This window comes from Podarcis filfolensis (genome assembly GCF_964270895.1).
Source record: "Podarcis filfolensis genome assembly, chromosome: 3".
Lineage (NCBI taxonomy): Eukaryota > Metazoa > Chordata > Lepidosauria > Squamata > Lacertidae > Podarcis > Podarcis filfolensis.
This window is the reverse complement of record NC_139606.1, coordinates 74,606,970-74,633,671: the sequence shown is the minus strand read 5'-3', so window position 1 is coordinate 74,633,671 and position 26,702 is coordinate 74,606,970. Positions and strand designations below refer to the sequence as shown.

The 26,702-nt window shown below is 42.8% G+C and overlaps 1 protein-coding gene across 2 annotated transcripts; it reads left to right on the top strand.

Annotated features, from left to right (window-relative positions):
- The first annotated feature begins 827 nt into the window (after nucleotides 1-827).
- CAPN9 (calpain 9) lies at nucleotides 828-26,702 on the top strand. 2 transcript variants are annotated; one of them, XM_083606031.1, is made up of 20 exons: nucleotides 828-1,329; nucleotides 6,672-6,741; nucleotides 7,377-7,495; nucleotides 9,906-10,039; nucleotides 11,431-11,599; nucleotides 13,313-13,396; nucleotides 14,562-14,647; nucleotides 15,774-15,851; nucleotides 16,068-16,228; nucleotides 17,279-17,436; nucleotides 18,706-18,914; nucleotides 19,580-19,616; nucleotides 19,871-19,951; nucleotides 20,306-20,363; nucleotides 21,352-21,416; nucleotides 22,564-22,632; nucleotides 23,398-23,476; nucleotides 24,244-24,360; nucleotides 25,864-25,922; nucleotides 26,451-26,702. In XM_083606031.1, exons 1-20 carry the CDS (start codon nucleotides 1,117-1,119, stop codon nucleotides 26,475-26,477), a joined length of 2,073 nt encoding a protein of 690 aa, XP_083462157.1. In that variant the 5' UTR covers nucleotides 828-1,116; the 3' UTR covers nucleotides 26,478-26,702. The 2 variants fall into 2 exon arrangements, with proteins under 2 accessions (XP_083462157.1, XP_083462158.1); XM_083606032.1 differs by lacking the exon at nucleotides 828-1,329 and adding an exon at nucleotides 3,390-3,407.

Genomic DNA, 26,702 nt, shown 5'->3' with positions numbered 1-26,702 from the left:
CTTGGAGGCCCTACTGTGTGATCCGCCCCAGGCGCCTGAGCTGCTTCCTCCGCCACTGCCTGCAGTAGGATCGCACTGCACTGCTCACCGTCGCTAGAGGGGAGGATGTGATTCGATTGGCAGCTAAGAATCAGCTCAACACCATACTTTTATTTTTCTATTGTTGTCAAATGAACTGGACTACGTGCATGTAGCTAACTGTATGTGTCTTAGGCTGTGATATTGTATTGGAGGTTTCGTTGGGATAAGGGGGTTGTTGCTGTTATTGATATTATTTTTTGTATCTTTATTTTAGATGTTATGATATATGTGGAAATTGTTCAATGTGTACTTTTTGATGTTTTATTTATAGTTTATAAATGCTTTTGTTACGTATGTAATTATGTATATATATATTTACATATTGTAAGCCACCTTGAGCATGGTTTGGAAAACTGGCAGCATTTTGGACTACACTTCCCATCAGCACCTGCCAGCGTGGATGATGGGAATTGTAGTCCATAACATCTGGCGAGCCCTATATTGTCTACCCCTGGTTTAATCTATAATAATCTGGTTCACTCTATCATAGGGAGCTGTGAAATTATAGGCAGATAGATTTTTGTGCCAATTACATTTCTCTGAGTCAGCCTCCACACCCTCCGCTTATCACTCAAACGTGGAGAAACTGCCCTGACTTTTCCTTCTGGGTGTAGCAGATTCATGATACATGGCCAAACACAAGAGTTATCTCCGTGCCACCCTTTGCGGTTTCTGAGTTAACATACCTGAGGGAAAGGATCCAGCAAACCGGAACGCCTGAAGAAGCCAAACAAGTTCCCTTTTCTGTTTGCTCTCAGGGTGTTCCTTTCTTTTATTGTTTCTGGTGAATGTGACTGTCAACCTGCCATTCAAACAGGTGCCAGAAAGGAGGGGCTGCTTGCACAGAAGAAGGTTTTCTCTGTCTTTCTCCCACTTCCCTAAAGATCTGGATCTTCTTGTGTTCCACAGGGTGCAATTGGATCCTATAATCACTCCTTGTTGTTGTTTTGCAGGGCTGGCATTTTCCAGGAGCTGTCCTCTCAACTCTTCAGCCCCTCCACCTCAGTTATACCTGCTACAGGTGGATTAAGAACAATGCCTTACACTTTCCGGAACTCGAGTCCACGGGCTCCCCCCGCCCCCCAAAGCGCTTCTGCCACTCACTCCACTGGCCAGACCTACAAGGAGCTGAAACTTGAATGCCAGCAGAGGGGGACACTCTTTGAAGACTGTGACTTCCCAGCCAACGACGCTTCCCTTTTCTACAGTGAGAAGCCTCCCGTCCCCTTTGTGTGGAAGAGGCCTGGGGTGAGTGCGATTTCTCTTTCTGTCAGTCCTTCTCCCACTGTGTAGAATCTTCTGCAAAATGAGACAGCTAAACTTCTATTTACAAAAGACAAGTTTCTCTCCCTCAAGGTTCTAAATAGAGATATAATGGCCCAACATTGTAAGAAATCAATATTGTAGTGTGGCAGCAGCTAAGCTTGGAAATCCCTGACGTCAGGTACCTTTTGGGCAATTGCTAGAAACATTTTTATCCAGGCAAGCCTATATAGACATGTGGCATGCTGACATGTGTTTTAATCTGGTTTTTAGCTTATTGTTGATTTTAATTATTTTTAATGTTTTCAATAGCTGCTTTTTACTGTTCTGTTTTTACTGAAAATTTCTTGTTTTATGTGCTCCTGGTTTTTACAGCCAAGTGGTATATAGATTTTGGGAAATAAATAAATGAAATAAACATGTGTTTGGGCACAGTAATAGACTGGGTCAAACTGAGACTCAATTCAAAAAAGGTGGAGGTCCTGTTGTGATTGATGGTTCATGCATCTGGATGAATGAAGTTGAAGTTCATTGAAGATGAGGTTACACTCCCCCTAAGCTCTGGTTTGTTTTTTTCTGTTTTAGCTGACATGTCAGCTGCAACCTTACCTAAATGGAGGTATCTTGGCCGCTATTACCAAAGCACTGATAACTTATAGGATGCTTATGAAAGCCTATGAGATGGCAGTGAAAGCTGCAAATAAGTTTTACTTCTCAGCTTCCATTGCATCCACCAGCTCTTGACCAACGCAACTTTTTAATTAGGTCTTTAACATGTAGCCTAGAGGACTGCCTTTAAAAATGACCCCCAAATTTCAGTTGGTCTGGAAAACGGCCACCAAACTATCAAGTGAGACTAGTGGATTTGACCTGAGCTTTGGCAACTGAACCAATCACCAGACTATTTCTCAGCCCAATTTTAAAGTGTTGATTTTGCCCTTTTAAAGCCCTAAAATCTCAGGCCTTCATACTAGCCCACCTTTGCAGTGTTCAAATCCCCAGTCAGCCTGCCCTGGAGCTCACTGGGTAATCTTGAAGCAACCATCACCTCTCAGCCTAACCTACTACAAAGAGTTGTAGAGAGGATAAAACAGGAGGTGATAATGGTGTGTCATATCTTGGGCTCCTTGAAGGCGAATGGAATAAAATAATAATAATAAATGGATAAAAATAGACAGAGATAACCATGCAAGTTAAGCCAGAGTATATTTGGAAACATGTTTATGTTTTCTCCTTCTCAGAATGTATAGCACATGTGCATGACTTATTCCCAGCGTGGTGTATAACACGGAAATGCCTGAGCCTATACTGTACCTTCGGACAGCAAACATGTATTTCGAATCAAAACAAATATATTTCACATTCTACACCTCCCATGGGGAAATCTAAGCTCCGTTCAGTGGATAAATAACTTGTAACCTACATCCTGTTATTCTTCCTTCCCATAGAAAGAAAAAGTCAACAAACTTTGATTTGCTGTTTAACAGGGATAAACAAACATCACAAATGCATGATGTGGGTTGCTGTTGTAGCAGAGTCCCCCTTGTAGAATTTCATTTCATGACTTGATTCTAGAAAGTATAACAGATAGAAACTCTCTTTTCCTCCTTTAGAATAGAGAATAAGCTTTTAGGAATGCACTTTGTGGAGATCTTCGATTGCACAGGTGGAATAATTCTCTCCTTTAAGATTTAGGGCGAATGTATATTACTGTTTTTATTTTATTGCATAACGGCAAGGGAAAAATGGATTATACCCCAAGGGTGCAGAAAATTAGACACAAAGGTAAACATTCTGCAGGTTAAGATTTATGATGACATTTCTATTGCTTGACTGTCAGGTTGCAACCCTTCAGAAAAGGCAGGTGTGGCTTCTCAGGCTTCTTGCTTCCCCGCCCTGTTCTCTTTGCCTCCACCATCCAATCATGTGGTAATAAACAGGATGCCTTCCAAAGTGGGAGGAAGGTGGGCTATAGGACTGAGGAGAAAAATAGCAGGAAAAGCCATAATCCACCTCATTTCTTGCTGCATCAGGGAAATTAAAAGTGCACTACAAATCTCCAGGTAATAAACTGGTGAGTGTAATTGCCCTGTATTTCTGCCACAGGAGATGGGACCTTTGTAGCAGTAAGTTACCTCAGTAGCAGGTTACCTCTGAAATCTCCTATTCCCACCTGAACCTTAGTGAGTAGCAGGCTCAAAACAACAAACCCAAAACTAAACAGGGGAACAATCACCACTCTTTCCCCATCCCATCTGTGCCCTCATCTAATCCACAGCTGATCTCCTTTAGGTAGGTTGGCCCATGTGCGCCTCACCAGAACAAAGGCCCCCCCAAAAGGCAGTTCAGCATAAAATTTGGAGATGCTAATTTAGAAATGAATCCTATGGATCATCAGTGTGGCCAAGTGTGGCTGCTTAGTGGTGATAACAGACGTTGATCACCTTCAAGGCCTCTCCTGTTCTTACTCCTTAGACCAGGCTTCCTCAAACTCGGCCCTCCAGATGTTTTCAGACTACAGTTCCCATCATCCCTGACCACTGGTCCTGCTAGCTAGGGATCATGGGAGTTGTAGGCCAAAAACATCTGGAGGGCTGAGTTTGAGGAAGCCTGCCTTAGGGTTTTTAATTTTTTAACCAGACTGCCAATGGATGCGTAACAAAATTTCAGACAGTATGCTTTCTGCCTGTGAACAGGGGATGGGGGTTCAGACACCTATATAGCTCTTTGCCCCTCCTCATAATTAATGGAAGCAAGATATATTATGTCTCGGTAAGCAAATATATGCAAATGTGTTTATTTTGCATAATTGGATTGAAAAAATCCAGCTTTTCCTGGTTCAGATTCTGGATTTTTCGTATGCACAATTTAGTCCCCCCCCCCCGTGGATCACTCCATGGGTTGGGATGTGGGTGGTGCTGTGGGTTAAACCACAGAGCCTAGGACTTGCCGATCAGAAGGTCGGCGGTTCTAATCCCCGCAACGGGGTGAGCTCCCGTTGCTCGGTCCCAGCTCCTGCCAACCTAGCAGTTTGAAAGCACGTCAAAGTGCAAGTAGATGAATAGGTACCGCTCCGGCGGGAAGGTAAACGGCGTTTCCATGTGCTGCTCTGGTTCGCCAGAAGTGGCTTAGTCATGCTGGCCACATGACTCGGAAGCTGTATGCTGGCTCCCTCGGCCAATAGAGCGAGATGAGCGCCGCAACCCCAGAGTCGGTCGCAACTGGACCTAATGGTCAGGGGTCCCTTTACCTTTACCTTACTCCATGGGTTACATGCGGCTACCTCAAATTCTGTGTCAGGCTTCAGAAATGCATACAGGCTTACCAGACCACTGCAATAAAGTGAATATCGCAATAAAACGGGTCACATATTTATTTATTTTTAAATGTTTCCCAGTGCATATAAAAGTTATGTTTACACTATATTGTAATCTATTAAGCCAGGCTCCCTCCACTCTTGTGGCCAGAAAAGGAAGCGGCCAGTCTGCCTGCAGCTGCACCCTCATCCTCCTAAGGAGCATGTCTGCACAGTGCAATGAAGCGAGTTGTGCCTGTAGAGCAGCTCTAGAGGAATCCCTTTCTTATCCCAGTCTCCCGGCACTACACTATTCTCTAAGGGCAAGCCTGTTCCTTTGTGCTGCATGGTTCAATTGCAAGCTCTGCACGACCCAGTGTGTTGAACAAGCAGGTGGTGCCAGCGATGACTGGGCTGGTTTGACTTGTCTTTTGTTCTCTTTAATCATGACACACCGGCCTAAGTAATGTTCTCCCCCAGTTGGGCATTGAGCAGCAGGAATGCAGCCAGCCAGGTCACCTGCTCTCTGACATTTCCTTTGAAGCAGGGAAATGCTCTGGGGGAGAAAAAATGCCAGCCTCTGGCTCCATTCAATTTTTAAACTACCAGTAGCCTGTGTAAAGCTTGCAGCCTCTGTTAATTGCCTTGGCTGCCACCTTTATCCATCTTGCCCACTGTGTAGACATGGTCGACCTTTGTCTCCCCCGCTGGGGAGGAAGGTTCTGCTCCACAAGCGCGTTCCTGCATTGGCTCCCTTACCACGAAGCCTATGTTTGTCTGAGGCTTAATTTGAGCCCTGGACTCCAGAATCGCTCTGCATCCATCATGACCTGCAAAGTAATTTTATTAGTACATGTGTATTTATCATCAGCATGTATGGTCCCTTTTAGATAGACAAGTATGCCTTCCCTGCTTTTTAGCTTATTTTTTAAAATAGATATTGGCAACCCAGGGTAACTGCTTGCCTTGAAAGCAGTTGATGCTAAGAGTGGCGTGATTGATGAGGAGGATGGATGAATAGACCCAAAAAGCCCAGTCCTCCGAAGTAAACTGAAGTGTAGGTGGGTTCCCATGAGGCAAGACACAGCAACAACAGGAAGAAGCTTTGTTGAACTACATAACTGGGAAACAGGGGCAAAGCATCTGCTTATATACATTCCTGAAGGCCTGGGCCACTCCCACTCCCAAAGTGATTGGCTGTCTAAACTTCCAAGCTGCAAATCACAACTCAGAGTTCAAGGGCCAATGGCAGAGGCCCAAATCCTGAAATGCTCTGTGATTGGATATCATGTATCGAATCAGAACACAGGGGCTCAGAATCCTTAGTCCAGACTCAAGCTCAGGTAAACACAGACCACTGAATACATAACATAAACACTGTAGGCAGTTGTATTTTTCTGTGAAATTCCCTCTGAGAGCAATGGAAAATCCTCCAGTCTTGTAGGCCACTGGGCACCTTACTCTACTATTCAAAGCACACCACTATCCTAGCCACTCCAAGTTGTTCATGGCTGGGTGAGTAAGCAGAGAGAAGAAGAGAGGAAATATCAAACAGAGGCCCTCCTAAAAGAATCTGCTCTGGATTCTTAAGTGGACTGATTTGAAAGCCGCCCTGGGAGCCTGTCTGGGCTTGAAAGGAGCCTAAAAATATTTTGTTAAAAGCTATTAAATATCCAAATGTTGTATAAAAGTCATTAATCACTTCCTGTGCCTATGCACGAGTGCTAATATGCCCTATGGTATTCTTAGTGAAGTCTCATAATTCAGGAAATCAACAGCAGTAATTTTCCATTTTCTTTTGGGTTGGACACCAGCAGCACAGGATCTTCATATATTGACAATGATGCCATAATATCATTATGGAGCCATAAATCTTCCAATGCACAATTTAATAAAGGACAGGACTTGGCAGATCTTAATGTCTGCTGTTTGCCCAAGGCTCCATTGGGCAGAATAGACACACAGTTGCAGCAATGCAGAGCAGAATATATTCTGTTCAGAGCACTTATCTTTTTTTCCAATATTCTTCAAGGAAATCGTTAAAGACCCACAGTTTATTCTTGGAGGCGCCACAAGAACGGACATTTGTCAAGGGGAACTTGGTGAGTGCTCTTTCCCTCTGAAATTGTAGCTGCCTTGTGCATGGAAACGCAAGTGTTGACGTTCATATGGTCACGCAGCTAAAGTTCATTGGCTCTACTTTCTCATTTGTGTGGGTCCTTTACTTCACTTGTGTACAGTCACATCGAACGATTACTGGTAAATACAGGGAGCAGATTTCAGGCCTGCCCTTTTTCACTCAACATAGTGGAATCCATCATGCATTTGTATGTACAGCACAAAACCTCTACCATGCATCAAATATGATTCCTGGGCAGGACAGCTCACCTTACATATTTGATTCCTTATACCCAGTGCTTTTCTTTGAGTAAAAAAGGTGCTGGTACTGCATACCCTTGAGTACCTCTAGGGGAAAACCCACTGCCTATATACCATACAACCAATTTTAAAAGAAAATATCTGGATAAACTGGAGTGCTGTTCAAAATAATGCCACACTGATGTGCAACCATAAGAAAAAGCATTGGAAAATTTAATAGCTAAGCAATAAAGGTTTAATGGGAATAATTTAATGGGGAGCTTTGACCTCCACTTTGTAGATGTGAATTCTAAAGAATTCCTGTTAATTGGAACCAGATGACAAGAGGAATCAGTGCTTTGTTCTATTTGATTTCCAGGTGACTGTTGGCTATTGGCAGCTATAGCATCTCTTACTCTTAATGAAAGCACATTAGCCAGAGTAGTGCCACTCGATCAGGATTTTGGACCAGGCTATGCTGGAATATTTCATTTTCAGGTAAGACAACTCTTGTCATACATGTCCAAATGTCCGACTTCCGGGGTGGCGCCATTGGCAATGGCAGACTCCCTCTGAACTGGAGGGACCAGCTCTGCGCGAAACAGGTCGTTTCCGCTACGGCGAAGCGGGGACCCTTTCAAAAATCACAGGCGGATGAAGCCTGTGACCATGGGACTCGGCGGGCATCTTTAGCGCCCCCCCCAACCCGCAAAGGAACCCATTAACGGGCTCTGAAGTGAAGAGGGGGAAGTGGCGCGGTGCTGTGAGTCAACTGCTTTTTCCGTGGAGCGAAGCCGCATAGCCGTTGCCGGAGAGCGCTGCCTTTTTCCTGGGACAATTTGGCATCTAAAGAATCACCCGTGAGTACTTAAATCTTGAACAACTGGACTTTAAATAAGGACTGGCCAGAAGAGAGGAATTGGACTCAAAATTTATTTCAATTTGGTACTGAAACGGGAAGGTCTAAAGTCAGCCTTCCGTTTCTTTGTAGTCAGAATAAAGCAAAGACAACGTAAACTAGAGCTTAGAAAATTACTTTTAAAGGATTGGCTTTCATCATTTAAAATCGTGGAACCCCCCTTCGGTAGCAGGAGAAGAAGGGGGATCTCTTTTTGGACTGTTTAAACCTGCAGAAGTGAGTTTAAAGTAAAGTAACTTTCCACCGTCCTGATCCTGGAGCGGAGTGTCAGGACTGACGTTTGAAGCTCATTGACCAGAGACAAATGTTTTTGACAGACAGCTAAAAGAAAAGTAATATAGTGATTCCATTGTTTCCTCTCGCATTTCAAAGGAACAAATATTGACAGAATATCTTAAAAAAGAAATTTTGTTGCTATTGTTCTTAAAAGAAAGAATAAACAGAAGTTTTCCCCCTAGAGGGAGACTGTGAAATTGTAACCAATTTCAGGAGCTTGCAGCTGCTACAGATTACAATCGTGGGAAAGGACTTGTGACCTTGTAGGACAATGTTTTCAGAAGCTCTGTTGGGTGCTTTCTGTAAAATAAATGCCCTATTGGATCAGTTAAGTCAGAAGACGGATTTGATGACTAATGCGGCTAGAATTTTTGAACAGGCAGTAGGAAACTACATGGAGCCTACCCAGGAACTAAAACAGGAGTGTGCTATGACAGCACAGATGAGAGAAGAGGATGCTGCTGAATCCTGGGTGCCAGAAATGGAGGGAGTTGTGGACCTGCAGGAATATGAGCCTTTGGATTTGATAAATGAATTTGGAAAAAACCAGATTTGGAAAGTTAAAGTTTGGTTTGGTTTGGAAATGAGGGGTTGGATTGACCCTCCCATGCAGGGATGTTTGGACTTTCTGAGTCTGGTAATGGGCCGTCAGATGTTTGGAGCTGTGGGGGCTCTTAATTTTGGAGGGAATCTGAAACAGGTGTTTAAATATTACATGGAGTTTAGTCTGGACTATGGAAATGGGGCTGATCTGCTGAAAAGGGTCAAAAACATTACTAAGATAGAGTTCCCACGAGTGAAAGGAAAATATGAAGAAGAGTCGCGGAAGGGACATGGAAGAGACTTGAGGGCCTCGGATATAAGGATACCAGGTTAATGCGCTAGATTAATGGGACAAAAAAGACTGACAAAATCCGGGACCAGGAGGAAGGGACGCTGGATGAAGATTGGATTGTTTTACCTTTTTTATCATTGGGACTGTTTTAAAATAATTGATGAATGTTAGAAAAATGTTGAAATGGAACTACTTGGTTCTAGTAAAAATGTTTAAAGAATTAGGTTAATAATATGGTTATGAGAAGTTGGTAAAAATAAGATTTAAGTTCTAAGTTTTAAGGTTTGCTATAAGACAAGATGAGAATAGATTAAGGTAATGTAAGGACAAAATATTATGAACTATGGAAAGGATTTGCTGTGATAATTATTAACCAGGATACAAGAAAGGGGAGGAGGAGGAGGTCAAAGAAAGAAGGTAATGAAAGTTGAAAATTTGAGAATGATGGATGTATTTTTTTTTCTATTTTTCTGTTTTGTCTTTTTTTGTCTTTTCTTTTTTATAATTTTAAAGAAAATCTTTAATAAATATTATTTTTTTAAAAAAACAAATGTCCAAGCCACCCCCACTACCTCTGTGCGATGGCATCGAGCCCGGTTTGGGCCAATCACTGTACCAGCTCCTGCTCTTTGCCCAACTTCCACCTTCCACCCAGACTGCCATGTGCAACAGTGCCCCCACCACTCTGTGTAGCCCCACTGGACTGAAAGGGAGAGTTTTGATTGCTCCATTATTCAAGACTTGCCATTTGATTGCTCCAAGAAAATTAAGTGGGTTTTGTTGCTGGGGGGTTTTTTTTGCTACTGAAAGAAGTACAAATTACTGTGCTGCATATTATTTCACCTTATCAAATTATTCTGTTTACCTTTACCAAACAGTTTTGGCAACACAATGAGTGGCTGGATATTGTCGTTGATGACCGATTGCCCACTTTCAAAGACCGGCTGGTTTTTCTACACTCAGCTGATCACAATGAATTCTGGAGTGCATTGTTGGAAAAAGCTTATGCCAAGTAAGCCTTGTGGGTTATGTGATCTAGGTACTGTTCATGGTTTCCTTGGCTTTCACAACCTGCACCTCATTGCTATCTGCACTCTTCTCTCACACTGTCATCTGTGTGGTCTGTGAAATTTGATTGTGAAATCAGATATTGAGGCCTGCTATTTTAGCTCTCTGTGTCTACTACCACTGCTAAGGATATAAAGAATGCTAATAACAGAATCATGGTAATAACCTTAAAATGGGGAGTATGCAATAACTTCACCTCCACATAACCCAGGGAATCATAGTTTTCCTCCGATAACACTACAGTTTTCAGCATCCTTAATTAAACCATAGTTCCCAAGGTTCTTTGAAGAAAGGTCATGTCCTTAAATGTGTGGTATGTAACAGCTGTACTATAAGTAGCTGCAGTGGTGTGCCTTTTGATTTACCATATACTCCAGCCATAGTTTATTCACCTAGTTCAGAAATGGCCAACATTGTGCTTTCCAGATGTTGTTTCGGACTACAACTTCCATCAACTCCAGCCAGCACATCATGCTGTCCTAGCTAATGGGTGATTGCATCAAGGCACAATATGCTAGGAAGCTCTGCTGCAGAAACCTTTCAAAATATATTGGGCATGTACAAGAACTTGGAAATGCTTTGGAAGCAATCTTTGATTTCTGTAAGGCTTGTCTAAGAGACTTTCCTAGTAGATTATCCCAGTGCTTTCCCCCCCCCCTTAAAAATGTTTGGGGTACTCTCATTTTGACTCAAGAAAATCACCATTTTAAAGTTTGAATTGGGAAAAATAAATACAGTAAATGGACAAAAGTACAAAGATTCACAAAATGTTTAGGGGTATGCGTATCCCCCAGAAAAAAGCACTGGATTATCCCAATCAGCAATGCAGCAATTGAAGTGGTATATAGTATGAATTCCACCCCTATTATCCAAGGGACTTGGAGAAGTTCTTGGTCAAACATTCATCATCTGAGGCCCTTCTTCATGGGCTTCCTCCAAGAGAGGTCCAGAGGGTGGCAACACGAAAATGGGCCTTTTCTGCGGTGGCTCCCAGTTTGTGGAATTCTCTCCCCAGGGAGGCTTACCTGCACCTCCATTACATATCTTTAGGCACCAAACAAAACCTTTCCTCTATAATCAGGTCTTTGGCCTTTAGCTATAAGTGGCATTTTAGAAGTTGGTGTGATGTTTTAAATGTATTTCTTTTCCCTCTTGGTTTTCATGTTTATATGTGGGGGGGGGGGTTGTTTGTACGTTTCTTTGGTTGTAAGTCATTTTGGGTTGCCCTGGACAATATAAAGCAACTAACCAATTTAATAAATAATGATGATAATGATGATGATGATGATAAGTTGTGTATATATGTGTGTGTTTGTTTTTTCTGGTTGCTGTCAGGTTGAATGGAAGTTATGAAGCTTTAAAAGGCGGAAGCACAATTGAAGCAATGGAAGATTTCACAGGAGGAGTTGGAGAAATGTTTGAAGTTAAAAAAGCTCCAGAAAATTTCTATGACATCTTAAAAAAAGCTCTGAAAAGAGGTTCAATGGTGGGCTGTTCTATTGATGTAAGTAAAATGATAAAGCTGAGTTTCAGGGGTTTTATCCGTGTAGATCTGTTTGGTTGCTCTGAATGAACAATTTCTCCAAAGTACTGAGTTCCCTGATGCACAATAGGGATGGAATATGATATACAGAATAATAGAATTGTAGATCTGGAAAGGACTCTGAGGATCATCTAGTCCAAGCCCCTGCAATGCAGGAATCTCAAATTAAGTTCCCATGACAGATGGGCATCCGGTCTCTGCTTTAAAACCTCCAAGGAAGGAGAGTCCACCACATCCCGAGAGAGTCAGTTCCACTGTCAAACAACTCTGTCAAACAAACTGCCAGAAAGTTCTTCCTATTGTTTAGTTGGAACTTGGATCCTGTTTTGTGTAACTTGGATCCATTGGTTCAGGTCCTAGCCTTCAGAGCAGCAGAAAAAAAGCTTGCTCGAACTTCCATGTGACAACCCTTAAGATATTTGACGATGGGGTGGCGCTGTGGGTTAAACCACAGAGCCTAGGACTTGCCAATCAGAAGGTTGGCGGTTCGAATCCCCGCGATGGGGTGAGCTCCCGTTGCTTGATCCCAGCTCCTGCCAACCTAGCAGTTCGAAAGCACATCAGTGCAAGTAGATAAATAGGTACCGCTCCAGTGGGTTCCGTGCGCTGCTCTGGTTCGCCAGAAGCGGCTTAGTCATGCTGGCCACATGACCCGGAAGCTGTGCGCCGGCTCCCTCAGCCAATAAAACGAGATGAGCGCCATAACCCCAGAGTTGGTCACGACTGGACCTAATGGTCAGGGGCCCCTTTACCTTTACCTTTATCATATATAGTTAGTTAGTTAGTTAGTTAGTTAGTTAGTTAGTTAGTTAATTGCACTTACTAAAATCTAAATTTGAGAAAGAGCAGCAGTAACCAGTGGCTGCTCAGAAATCCTGCAGATTTCAGTGAGACTTTCTTCTAAGTAAGCATCCACACAGTTGCAGCCTAAGCCCCATACACCATTCATAGCTAACTCTTCTATGCTAGTCCATCTTCTTAACCCCATCTATATTTGAAGCCATTCACAGTACTCATCCGCAATGTGTTGCATTTGGATTCTGCTCTCAAGGAGCTCAGAGGACTACTTTGGCCTCACATGAATCCTGTAAGGTAAGTTAGGTGAGAGCTAGCAACCTGGGCAAGATTGGTTCATAGCGGAACAGGGATTTAGATCTCCCACAGCCCAGCCCAACATGCTAGCCCCTACACCACACCAGAGACCTCTTCTGGGGATCTATCAATGCCCCCAAGTGTTTGGGAAATGATTTGAGGTCTTACTTGCATTGTCGATTAACCAGCTTTCTAAATATTTTATATTTTATCACTGTACATTATATTGTAGGATTTTGTATTTCACGTTCCTTACCTGTAGCTGTTTCCAACTAAATCACTGCATACGCAGAATGATTTCTGCAAGCACAACAGAACATCCTCCCTTCTCCTTCTCCAAATCTGCTCTGGGGTTCCCCCCAAAGCTATGGAATGGATTGGGGGCAGAGAGACGGGGAAAAGGAGGGGAAGTTTCATTCTGCTTGCTGAAGATGTTCCATGTACAAAATGTTTTCTTTGGATACAACCCCTCTCTTCTAAATGTGGTCACTCACTCTTCTCACTCTTACATATATGTGCGAATAAATACATGATGTTACTTCAATAAGACTAGTATTTTAAACCTATATTTCCATGCCTTAGACCAGCAGTGCAGCTGAGTCAGAAGCTCGTACACCCTACGGACTTATAAAAGGTCATGCCTATTCAGTAACTGGTATTGATGAGGTAAGTGGCTTTTCTGTTGTGGTTTTTCTTGCTGTGAAGAGGACGGAACCTATTTTTATTTAAAGGGGAGGAGTGGTTGGCTTCGGAAACCAAGCCTGTTTATCCTATGCTCAGAGATAGTTGTAATATAATATGCTTTTCAATTGCTGGGGTATTGTTTTAGTTGGCTTCACACAGAGTGGGCAATTCATGCCCATTATTGGGAATCTCTCCCAAAAAAGAGACCCAACTTTATGTTCAGGTCTAAAGTACCAGGGGCTTGGTGATTTGCTTTGTGAAGAGAATGTCATCCAGATTAATTGAGTTACTGAGCATTTTAAAGAAAAACTGCTTCTTAGTTTAAGATGTCAGGATGAATGTGGATGATTAGATTCTCCATAGGCTAAATTTCTCAAAATAGATGCTGTATAATAGATGCTGGGGAACCTTTTTCATCCTGGAGGCCACATTCCCTTCCAGGGGCCACTTGCCAATGATGAGCAGGGCAGAGGCAACGGTTGACAGAATAACAGATGCACATTTCGCCTTTGTACAGTAGGCTAATTTTTACACATACACAAATCCATCTCTGTCTTCCATCCAGATAAGCAAAAGTAATAATTAGAGTTCAAGTACATATTCTAGCTGGATAAAAACACTCTGTGTACAAAGCTGAGCTAGTAAGCAGTGTGCTCTGAGGACAAGGGTGTAGTCTGAGGATAGATCTGGGTGCCAGAAATGAGGACCTTGAAGGCTGCATTCAGCCATCCAGCTTGGAGTTTCCCACTCTGCTTTATAATCCTACTAAATTCAGTTGAACTTCTGAGTTTGGGAAACTTTTAATGTTTGAAGTTTTGTTGTGTTCCTTTATATTTTGTTGGAAGCTGCCCAAAGTGGCTGGGGCAACCCAGTCAGACGAGAGGGGTACAAGAAATTTGTTGTTGTTGTTCTTGTTGTTGTTGTTATATTAAGTCAAGGTAGCCAGGATATGCTCTAGAATGTTTTTGGACTACAATTCCCATCAGCCTGAGCCAGCAAGGCCAATGGATGATGGGAGTTGTAGTCTAACCATATGTGCAGGGCATCATCCTGGCTGTCCTTGGATTAAGCATGTGAGTCTCCTTTTTTTGCACTGGAAAGCTGTTCTGTATTCTTTCTCTTTCTTTCTTCTTTCCATTCTCGCTAGGTGGACTACCAAGGCCAGAAAGTGAAGCTCATTCGAGTTAGGAACCCATGGGGTCAAGTGGAATGGAATGGCCCTTGGAGTGACAAGTTAGTACCGTATATTCAGTGTTCCAATAACTTTTAAATACACACGTTCTGCAAATGGGGTGGGGGTGAGGTGGGGGAACAGTTATTGAAAACACAATGCGCTCATGGGATGATAAGCCATTCTCAGAACACCCACTGAAATAAATGGAGTGCATTTACCTAATTCAATTGATTTCATTGATATCACCCATTATTTAGCAGCTGACATTTTGGATGACAAAGTAAAGTACAGGCATTGAAGCGGAATATGCAATGGCTAAACATCACTGGTGTGATAAAATATCCACGAGTGAATGGCCAAGGTCAGGAAATAGCTTCAGCATTAATACTGATGGACAAAGCAATCCTAAGTAAGGGCTGAGAGGTGCGGAGTGACAGATTCACTGCTGCATCCAAGCCCCTGCCAGCCAGAGCAGAAGGTAAGGATCAGGTCCTTCTCTGAGAGTTCAACCTACTCAGTGGATCTGTCTAGCCAAGCTGGAGCCACCCACCCTAAAGATGCCCCTTTCAAAAGGGCTTGCTGCATGTGCTACATTCAAAGCACATTTAGTGTAGTTTAAGGTTGCTGATCGCCAAAGAATTGATGCTTTTGAATTATGGTGCTGGAGGAGACTCTTGAGAGTCCCATGGACTGCAAGAAGATCAAACCTATCTATTCTGAAGGAAATCAGCCCTGAGTGCTCACTGGAAGGACAGATCCTGAAGCTGAGGCTCCAATACTTTGGCCACCTCATGAGAAGAGAAGACTCCCTGGAAAAGACCCTGATGTTGGGAAAGATGAGAAGGGGACAAGAGGACGAGATGATTGGACAGTGTTCTCAAAGCTACCAGCATGAGTTTGACCAAACTGCGGAAGGCAGTGGAAGGCAGGAGTGCCTGGCGTGCTCTGGTCCATTGGGTCACGAAGAGTCGGCTAAACGACTAAACAACAACAACAACAAGGTTGCTGGGAACTGTTGCTATGTGGGGGGGGGACTGCAGTTCCCAGGATCCTTTGGGGGAAGTCATGCGCTTGAAATGCGTGTTTCATGCACCTTGAATGTATGGTGTGAGCATGCCCCAGAGTTTGGCATGTGCAGTAATCTGTGAGCACCAGCAGGCTGACAGCTATCTCTTTCTCTTCAAGTTCTCCTGAATGGCGTTCTGTCAGCCCATCTGAGAAAAAACGTTTGTATCAGACAGCCCTAGATGATGGAGAGTTCTGGTAAGTGAATATGCTGATTAAAATGATAACTGCATTAAAGCAAGAGCAAACCAGGGTGCCTTTTTCGTGGTTACTTGGCCCTCCTCACATCTCAACAAACACATGAGGGGAAGCAGAGACACACTTACAAGCCCCTGCCCTGAGCGTGTAATCTTTGGCATGTTGATATCCTTCACGGTCCTTCATAGTGTGATCTCTCTTTCTTCTCTTATATAGGATGATGTTTGATGATTTCCAGTCTCATTTCGACAAAGTCGAGATCTGCAACCTGACGCCCGATGCCCTTGAGGATAATGCAGCACATAAATGGGAGGTGATAGTTCACCAAGGCAGCTGGGTCAGGGGGGCCACGGCTGGAGGCTGCAGAAACTTCATAGGTGTGCATCTTAAATTTCTTGCCACGTTTTTGTTCTCCGTGGGAAAACCTTGCTTCTTCATCCTTCTTCATCATTGTTCGAACAGTGAGGCCCAACTCCTCATAAGCTTAAATAACTGCTCAGCTCCATAAATACTTATGGGGCTTTTGATGCCACTGTTTCTATTTGACATTGGGAAACTTCAGAGTATCATCATCATTATTAAGAGGCTACAGCTTGTCAAAGCTAAGCTGAGCCAACGATGTGCATTTCCTTCCTTGGAATTCCCCTGTTGACAACAGCAGGGCATGTGACAGGGCAGTAGTGAGGCTGGGTGCACTTGTGGGACTGTTTGACTGGGCAATGGTGATCTTACTGGTGCACCAACCCTGGCCTTGCCACCAACCCACAGCACACAGGTAAGTAGCAGCAATGGCAGTGTTGAGAGGGCAGATCTGCCCTATCTCAACCGCCACTACTGCCCATTGATGACTCATTGATTTTCAGACTCACAACTTTGGACTCAACTCAGAGGGGAGCTGTCAGTTCCAAGCCTTTGTAGATTGTTTGGAAAGAAATATGGTAGTCCACAGTACACAGACAGTGTCTGCAGGCTCCACTGCTGGTCTTCATGAAAGGCAGGAGGGATGAGTTCTTCTTAATAGTCCAAGTGATGCCCTAGTGGTAGTGAAAATAACTGATCTGTTTTATCAAGGGAGGATATTTTATCATTAGGTTCTCTCAGAGGAGGGAATTGTGAATAATTAATGGCATTTTCCAGATTAACATTGCTATGCATATTTCCAGCATATTTTATAACAATGTCCTTGAGGCAGACACAGCAATGTTGAAATATGCTTTCGTGACTAAACATAAACATACTGATTTTAATAAACAGCCATAGCTTTGAATGTGCTCTCTCTCCCTCTCCCTCTCCCTCTCCCTCTCCCTCTCCCTCTCCCTCTCCCTCTCCCTCTCCCTCTCCCTCTCCCTCTCCATACCAGAAAAATGGGAACATGCGTTTTCTCTCACTCAGTTTGTTTTTCCATTCTTTTTCTCTCTAATTTCCAGAAACGTTTTGGACAAATCCACAGATCAAGCTCCAGCTGACAGAAAAAGATGATGGTCAAAATGAATGCACATTTATAGCCGCTCTAATGCAAAAAGACCGCCGTAAACTCAGGAAGCAGGGAGCTGAAATGCTAACCATAGGTTATGCCATCTATGAGGTATTTTCCTCTCCAGCAATGTGATGGTTTGCTCTGGGCAGGGCCAAGGTGAACACCTGACACAAGACACATCTTTGATGTGGTGATAGTCCCTGAGCCTTTCCCCTCACCTTTTGATGTGACTTGCAGCTGAGTCACTTCATCACTATATGTTGTGCGTGTGTTTCTTAATTCTATCATGTTTCATTTTTTTTAATGATTGCTTTTTCTTTGTTTTTAGTGGTTCTTATTTTTATCTGCAAGCCAAACTAGAGTCCTGTCAGTCCTGTGTGTTTGATAGCTGCAGGTGCTCATTTTCTTCCTTGCTGCACTGGCACTGTGCTACCAAGATAGGAAACCCCTCAGAAATGTGGGTGGGGAGCTTTCCGAAAAACCCTGGCTGTGTGAATGCTCTTTGCCCTGGTAGAGGAAAAGCATTCCCTTCTTTAATTTTCCCAGTTGTGAAAAAGAATACCATATAGTGGCCATTCAGAAGAAGATGATTCATGTGGCATAAAGTTACCTAATTCATAGTATGAAGGTTAAGTTCATATCCCTTTGGGTCATTAAGAGCCTCACACTTCAGCTGTTGCAAAAAGAAGGGCAGAAATAAATGGGGGGGGACCTGCCTTTTTGTCCCTTGAGCTCCTCTCTGGAGGAAAGGCAGGGTATAGGTGCCACAGATAATAATAATACAATATATAGCAGTCTCCTATTTAAGTTTGAACTGTATAGTTCAGGATTCAGCTAAGTTGTCATGTGCATGGAATGAGATATGCTCATGCAGTGGGTCTTTCCCTGCCTCTCCTCACTCCCCCCCCAAGTCTGCCCTAGAGAGTTGGGGGAACCCCCAGAACATGTTTAGAGGGTTCTTAAGGGAGAGGAGAGGGGGGAACTCTTTACACAAGCTGACCTTGTTCCCCATGCATATATCCCACTTAGTACAACACACTGAAGATCCACACTTGATATTCGTTTTGCTGTATAAATGTATGGCAATACACTAAGGCAGAGGCTGAAATGAAAGGGCAGTAGACCAGCGTTAGAATCTGGAGTTTGCATTCTAATGGGTGTGACCTTGTGCTCCAAACATTGGAGGGGAAAGTGCTCTGGCACTCAGGCCCTGCTGACAGGCTTCTCCACAGGCATCTGGTTGGCCAGCAGGGAGAACAGGATGCTGACCTCGATGGTCCATTGGCCTGATCCAACAGGCTCTCCTTATGTTCTTATGCTGTTATATCTGCCAAGCTAACAGATGAATAATGGGGTCAATCTGAAATCCAATCGCAGAGCCCCAGTAATGACGAACAGTTGACGAAGGATTTTTTCCGCTACCACGCATCCAAGGCCAGGAGCAAAACCTACATCAACTTAAGGGAAGTCTCTGACCGATTTGCGCTGCCACCTGGGGATTACGTTGTTGTCCCTACCACGTTTGAGCCACACCAGGAGGCGGATTTCTGCCTGAGGATTTTTTCTGAGAAGAAAGCTGTCGCAAAGTAAGTACAACCGCCAAGTATTGCGTCCATCTGATGGAAAAATTCCAAGTTCAAGTTTACATTTGCAACCAGCTCCTACCAAAAGTTTGTAGTGGAGCTTCATGTGTCTGTGAGTGGGTTGGTGATTGGGCCATAATCCCCAGCTTCCTTTTTTTAAAAAAGTAAGTTGCTAGCATTTGTAGAAACTGGGACATGAACCAATGTATACAGACGATTGGCTCCTCTGGAGGCACTTCAGTGCATTCAGAAAGAAAATTGTGAGCCTGGGCGAAGGAGCATCGGCCCTTATTCCTGCCCTCGCCCCGCCCCCAGCCCGCAGCCCATTGGCCCGCTGGGATGGGGGTGTGGTGACAGCTACCCTGTGACCAAGGTGGGTGGCACCCTGGTCCCAGGAAGCCCCACGCTGGGTCGCAAACCCCGCCCACCTCTTGGGTGGGGGGGCGGTACTTCCCATTACATCACTCTCAGCTTTCTACATTCTTACATTACTGAAACAGTGTGTAATGGAGGTATAAGGACCTACAACCACTCTTTCCCCATAATGTAAGAACTGGGCATGAGGTACACAAACATTGTACACAGTACACTGTCTCTGGTTGTTGTTTTTTATAATGTTTGAAATAGAAAATCACATAAAAACTTGGATTTGTATTTGTTTCCCACAGGGAGATGGATGGAAATGTTGACATTGATCTGCCAGAGGTATGTCACCACATTTAAATTAATAATTGGGCCAATCACCATACTCAAAGGCATTACTTTGTACTAAGGTTACTCGTGATTTGCATCCGAGATTATGGCAACACCAGGTGAAAATAAAGAAAAACTGAGTTCATCAAACCCAATGTTAACAACATGCCTTTTTTTCCAAGGTGCAACCCCAAAGACAGTAAGCAGAAGCATTAAAATACGGTCATTGTTGTTTTTCTCCAATAATAATCTTTGGGTTGTTTTAGCTTCCTGAACCATCTCCACCCCAAGAAGAAACAGAAGAAGAGAAGCAATTCCGGACATTGTTCCAACAGATTGCAGGAGAGGTAACAACATCCAAACAACAACAACAAAATCATATTCAAGCAGAACTCTGGATGATCAGGAGGGCTCAGTTCAGTGGCAGAACACCACATTTTGTATGCAAAGGCTCCAGGCTCAATCCCTGATGCTTCTAGGTAGGGCTGAGAAAGACCCTTGTCTAGAACCCTGCAGATCTGCTGTGTGTATAGACAATACTCAGCTAGATCCCCTAATGGGCTAATTTGGCATAAATTTCTGCGCTCCTAATTTGGACTACATTGTCCTGATTCAGAGCAGATTTCCATGAATGCACATTACAGGTAGATTGCGTTTTAAACCTGCAAACCTGCCAATTGCCTTCATTTCTTCCACTGTAGGACATGGAGATCAGCGCTGAGGAACTTGAATATGTTTTGAACGCCGTACTGAAAAAAAGTAAGTGTTGTGAAAGCCCAATTGGCAAATGATTTCTTATGCTGCATAGTGATGGGAAATCCTGCACAGTGTGCACAATAGGTTTATATTAGGCGAAAGGAAAGGGGCATCATTCAGTCGGTACGATATCTGCTTTGCATGCCGAAGGTGCCAAGTTCAGTCCCCGGCATCTCTGATTAGGGCTAAGAGATAACCCCATCCGAAATCCTGGAGAGCATCTTAAGTCCTGAAGAAATGGAAGGAAGAGAAGGTCCCCACTAAGGAAGGATGGATAACCAAGACGATGGGCTATGCCGAAATAGCGAAAATGACCATGAAGATCAGACACAAAGATGACAAGAAATTTAGCAAAGAGTGGGGGAAAATTATAGAGTACCTTAAAGAGCACTGTAGATATTTTAAAACGTTAGCAGGGTTGTTATACCACTTATAATGTAATAAGACTAAAGTTAAAAAAGGATATAAAATGAATTTGGGAAATGTAATTAGATGCAATAGAAAAAATAGATAAATATTGGGAACCAGGGGTGGGGGTGCAGAACCAGGGTCTGTGGATTCAAGTAATCTCAGATGTAAAAAATGGAAAATGATTTAAATGTATAGGAATACTGTTAAAAATTGAAAAATGAAATATTTAAGAAATCCTGGAAAGCATCTGCCAATCAGTATAGAAAGCTGGGTTACAGTACCACCAAAATGCAGCTCTACATAAGGAAACTGCATACGTTCACCTTTCTGCTTAGTAACCACACATTTAAATCACATGACTTCTCCCCAAGAATCCTGGAAACTGTAGTTTCACCCTCATAGAGCTACAATTCCCAACACCCTTAAAAAACTATGGTCCATGGGATTCTTTGGGGGAAGCCACGTGCGTTGAATGTGCTTTCCATGTACGGTATGGATCTGCGCTCTTTTAGCCTTGGGTGGCAGAGCAGGGCTGTACAACAGTGAATTTGATTTTATGATAGTGATTGTTCTCTTGCAGCAAATAACATCAAATTCAAGAAAGTAACTCTCCTCTCGTGTAGAAACATCATTTCCCTAATGGATGTATCCTTTAAAATCGAGTGTGGGAATTTCCTCGGGTGAAGCTGATACAAAGTTTTATAATAATCTCTACAAGATTTTGCTTTCTCCAATATATAAAAATATGTTGGTGTGCATCGGAGGAAAACTTAAGCAGGGCATGTCTTTGGAAGTCCTAATGACTTTGCAGCTTTTCTTATAAAAATTATAGAAATGAATTTTAACAAAATTGTATTCACAAAAGCATCTTCAAGAACACTGGAATATTTCTGTTTCAGACCCAGCCCAGGTTTTTTTTTATTGTTTGGCATCTCCAAACATTTCCATTCTACCATAATATCATTTACAAGTAGGATTGGTTGCTTATTTAAATAACTCAGGACAAGGGGATGCAGAGTTCTGTTGAGTGTTTTCATTCACTGAATTATTTGAAGACTTAGAGAGGGCATTGGTGACATTGTATTGCATTATATTGTTGCATGCCACCTCAGTCTCCAAGCCGTGTGAGATACCAGGGGTTCTAGGTGCTTACCCAGGATTCGTGTCTCCTTTGGAATGAGGGACAGCGGAGACTGTGGTGTCTATGATATATGGCTTATTTACACATATGTACAACCTGAGCCTACGATGGAGGGGCTCACGGCAGCAACACCCCGCTAAAGTATTGCTTCTTCCATAGCCACAGCCTTGGATTCCAACAGGTCAGGTGTAGCTCTGTCTCTCAGCTGCCCAGCCTGCAGCCAGCCCACTTCTAGCTCACATAAAACAACTCTCAACTCTGCCCTTTGCTTTCTAACTACCAGCTCTAGTACAGAGCTACTTCCTTTGTTACTTTAATGGTCCATGACCTCACCAGGAAGCTAGCCTAGCTATTCCAGGAATTGAATCTAGGCTGGATCCTGGAATTAGAAGGGGGCTCAAGCATACAGCCTACACCCCACCCCAACACATAACTATATGTTAGCAACAGGGCCTGTCTAGGCTGGTGGTTTTGTGCATGTGTTTTCTGTAGCATGTCCTTGATGCAGTAATAGTGCTCTGCAGCAGTTAATGCTGATAGGACAAGGCTGTTAATTCAAAATGTTTAACTGCATTAACAAAGTAATAAATGTAGGCTGGTTTTGGTACTTGACACAACTAGTATTGTTTTCCTTAATGTGGACTGCATCAGGCCAGTGGAAATGGGAAACTCGAATTCAGTGAGTTCAAAATTTTCTGGGACAAACTGAAGAAGTGGATTGTAAGTTAATATAGAGTCATAGTTTTCTTGGTTGTTTGGTTAGGCATTTTTGAAGTAACTACAAAGCAATTTTAAAGACCCATAAAACTTTCATATTAAATCAGTGCTCTTAAAAATAAAAAAGCTGTTTCTAGGAAACATTCTTTGTTTGCTTTTGTGCCAAACCGCAAAAAGTTTACAGGAAACATTAGCGATATTTTTTTAAAAACTTGAGCAAAAAAAGGATTTTTTAAAGGTAATAAATGTCAGAACAAATGTTCCTCAGAAGGAGGCCAAGCAAAATAAATCTTTAGCAAAAGACATTGCTTGAATATAATATATTGCTGTTGGAACATGGAAGATGAAAGTGCTGATTCATGATGAGGAGAAAACACTGGTGACCTGCCAAGTACGCCAGGAAAAAAGGGTCATCCCATTTTTCCTGCAAAATCTCAGTGGCCATTTTGGGTGCTGTCATCTCGTGTCATCTCAGGCCACACTCTAGCCCCCAAAAAGTGCTTTTTTGAGGCTAGAGCATGGTGCAGGTTACGTGATGTGCCCAGAAGCATGTCCCAGAAGCCGCATGTCCCAGTTTTGGATCTGAAAAAGTTGGACAATACACAATCGGCAAGAAATGAATTTTTAAATAGCCAGTCAGAGCACACAGGCTGATGAAGCCCAAATATAAAGGAGCATTTGGATGTCTTGAAACAATTAAGTGACCCATCAACTCTTCCTTTCTCAGTGGGGTTACAAATAGTTTTCTCTTTTTGTTCCTTTGTTCAGGGTATTTTCCTTCATTTTGATTCTGACCACTCTGGCACCATGTCTTCCTATGAACTTCGTCTTGCTTTAAAAGCAGCAGGTACCAATTTTTTCCTCAAAGGCTGGCCTTGGCAGTAGGTGAACTTAGGTGGCAGGGGTGGCAGGAGAGGCTTGGAGAGCAGGAGCAACTGTGTTGCTGGCAGGGAGCCCAGACAGTGAGTGAGCAGCAGCCTTTCAAGATCATCCTCACTAGATGTGATATGAAAGAGTCCTTATTAGATCATCTATTAAAAGCAGGCATACAGGCCCAAAAGTGGCACTTGGGAAGAGAGTTAAGTCCCATGATTTCAGTGGGGCTTACTCCCAGGAAAATGAATATAGGGCTGTGGGCTTACTTAAGACAGGATAGTCAGGATTTTTTGTACACTTCCTTTGAACAAGTTCCTTGCTCAGAATAAATCAAGTCAATAAGATTGAGGTGGCTGCAGAATGTACTTTAAAGAATCAGGATTCCAATGGAAATTCTGACCAGAACTGGCTGGCTGAGATCAAAGATTAAAAGAAGTGATTATGATGACTTGTTAAAGTAACAGTTAGTTATATATGGAACTACAGGGAATCATAAAAGGCATTAAAATCTACATTTTCAGAACTCCAGATTTACTTCCCCCCCCCCCCCCGCTATTTCACCCAATCAATTCTTTACAATCATGAGGGCTGGAAGCTTATTTAAAAACTAAAACCACAGTTCTCAGGATGCATAGATCCTGCATCCTATACTTGGTCTTGGATGCTTTCAAACGGCTTGCTGGAAGAGTGGCAGCTGTGGTGAGTTATTAACGAAGCTCAAATTTCTCTTTCCTGAAGGGTTTCAGCTCAATAATTATCTACTGCAGTTGATGGTTCTGAGGTACTCTGATGATCAATACCAGATTGAATTTGATGACTTCTTAAACTGCCTCATTCGCCTGGAAAATGCAAGCCGTGAGTATCTTCTTCTTTCATCTTTATTTGTTCTCTTTGAAAGCTTTTTAATTCCCATTGACATGTGATAGACACAATAGGTGGGTTTCCAACACCTAACTGCTTTCACAGTTTTTGTTCATCATTTGGTTTTGCAGCAGTTCATTTCCTACAAGTGTTCTACAATTATTGGATTTGCTATTCTGCTTCATAATTACGACACTATTAGTGTGAAAGCACGTTTATCTTGTGTCTCAGTGCCATAATGAGCTGAAAGGGCAAGTGCTCTGCTAAGCAGCCATGTTTGCCACTGCTGCAGTAAGCGAGAGACATTTGATGAATGCCAACAATGACCGGTCGTTCTTAAGATCTGAAGAGTTGCAGGGAAAATGACAGAAAATTCTGACATTTCCCACTAAAGCTCAAGGTCAATTTAGTACTTTCAGTAAATGCTTGAATGTCACCTTTATTTCTGTCACTTATTAGGAAACGACACTTTATCATGTCATTGGTACAAATGTGAGGTGAGGGGAAGCCACAGTGATGTTAATATTTCTGTCATTACTCATTGGGCCTCCTAAAACTAACCTGTAAATGTCAGCATTCACCATGTTTCTGACATTTACTGCAACAGAGTTTTTATGTAAGACACTGATCATATTGGCAAGGTGTTTTCGGGGGATGGCCCAGGGGGTCTCAGCCCCAGATATTTTTTACTTGGCTTCCAGTCTATAGCCCCTTTCCCCCTTTCATATATTTAACATTAGTGGGGGGTTTTCAGTTACAGTGCTACCTCAGGTTACATACGCGTCAGGTTACAGACTCCTCTAACCCAGAAATAGTACCTCGGGTTAAGAACTTTGCTTCAGGATGAGAACAGAAATCGTGCTCCAGTGGTGCAGCAGCAGCAGGAGGCCCCATTAGCTAAAGTGGTGCTTCAGGTTAAGAACAGTTTCAGGTTAAATACGGACCTCCAGAACGAATTAAGTACTTAACCTGAGGTACCACTGTATTAGTATTTAACTGTGCTCACATAATACACTACAAAGCACATTGCCAGTGAGACTACACCCACCTGTCATCTTAATTTGCCCAAGGACTTCTTTTTGTTTTAATATATACAAAAGAGCAGCTCTTGCTAATAAGTCATGGGGTGGGGAGATAGGAGGCCCAGTCCACATACAGTGAACTGAGCCCAGTAAATTCTCTTGATAGCTCATATTAAGCCCTAACAGCCGGAGGTTGTTTTTCCCCTCTGAAAGTTATGGCATTTATACATACAAAATGTGCATGTGCTAATTTATGCAGATTTGCATCTTGGCCCCAAAGCTTGCATCCAATTAAGTTTTGCAAAGTAGGCCCATTGAAATTAAAGGATCTAGCTTAGGCTTAGTCATATTCATTAATTTTAGTTGGTTTACTCTTAAGTATGAGTACCACTAAATGCCTCAGGTCATTTACCTTGCATTGTCCCCACATATTTGTATGAATCAGATCAACATCACGTGTTGATTTTTTTTCCAGGAGTGTTCCAAGCACTAAGTGTGAAAAACAGAGACTTCATTAACCTGAATATAAGTGATGTAAGTACCCAAGATCCTAAAGCTCATATGTCCTTAAGTAAAAAGTGTAGAGAGTAACTATTTGAGTGCAGGATTCCCTACTTCTTCCACTTTTTTATGGGCACATTTTACTACTGGCATAAGCAAATGAAAACCCAATGAAGGGCCTCCACTGGGTAATTATTTGACTTGAGGATGTCTCTCCAAGCCTATGGCCCTCAACATTTAAATAGTTTAAAACCAAATAAGTGATAGAATATGGGGAGGGCTCCCATTTCCCTTAAGCTAAGATAACCATCAGATTTTAGAGCCACACCTCTGTTTCAGAGGGTCCTGTATTTCTGCCATTCTGGGAAGTTCTCATCTTACACATGTTACTTTAGGATCTCCTTTATCATCCTGTTTGACCACAGTGCCTCCTCCACAAGACATACATACTTTGGTAGTCACAAATTCAGAATATGAAGAGGCTGATCAGATTTATGGCCCTAGAGTCTTGACAAACTGCATATTTCAACGGCAATGTTTGGTCTTTCTTTCTCCTATTAGTTTATCAACTTGACAATGAACATCTGAAGACATCCAATCTGGGTTTCAGCCAATGTTCTAAGTGCCTCTCAAAATAAGTTTGGAATGTTCCTCCCATGGTTGAAAACATCACAGACTTCCTGCATCTTCTACCCTTTCTTATATTGGCCCTCAACACTACCAGAACTGCTTTGAAGCCATTTTGGTATAAAAGGGGTGTAATAAAGTACCTGTTTAAAAGAAAACAACAAATATAGATAAGTATTTAACTTG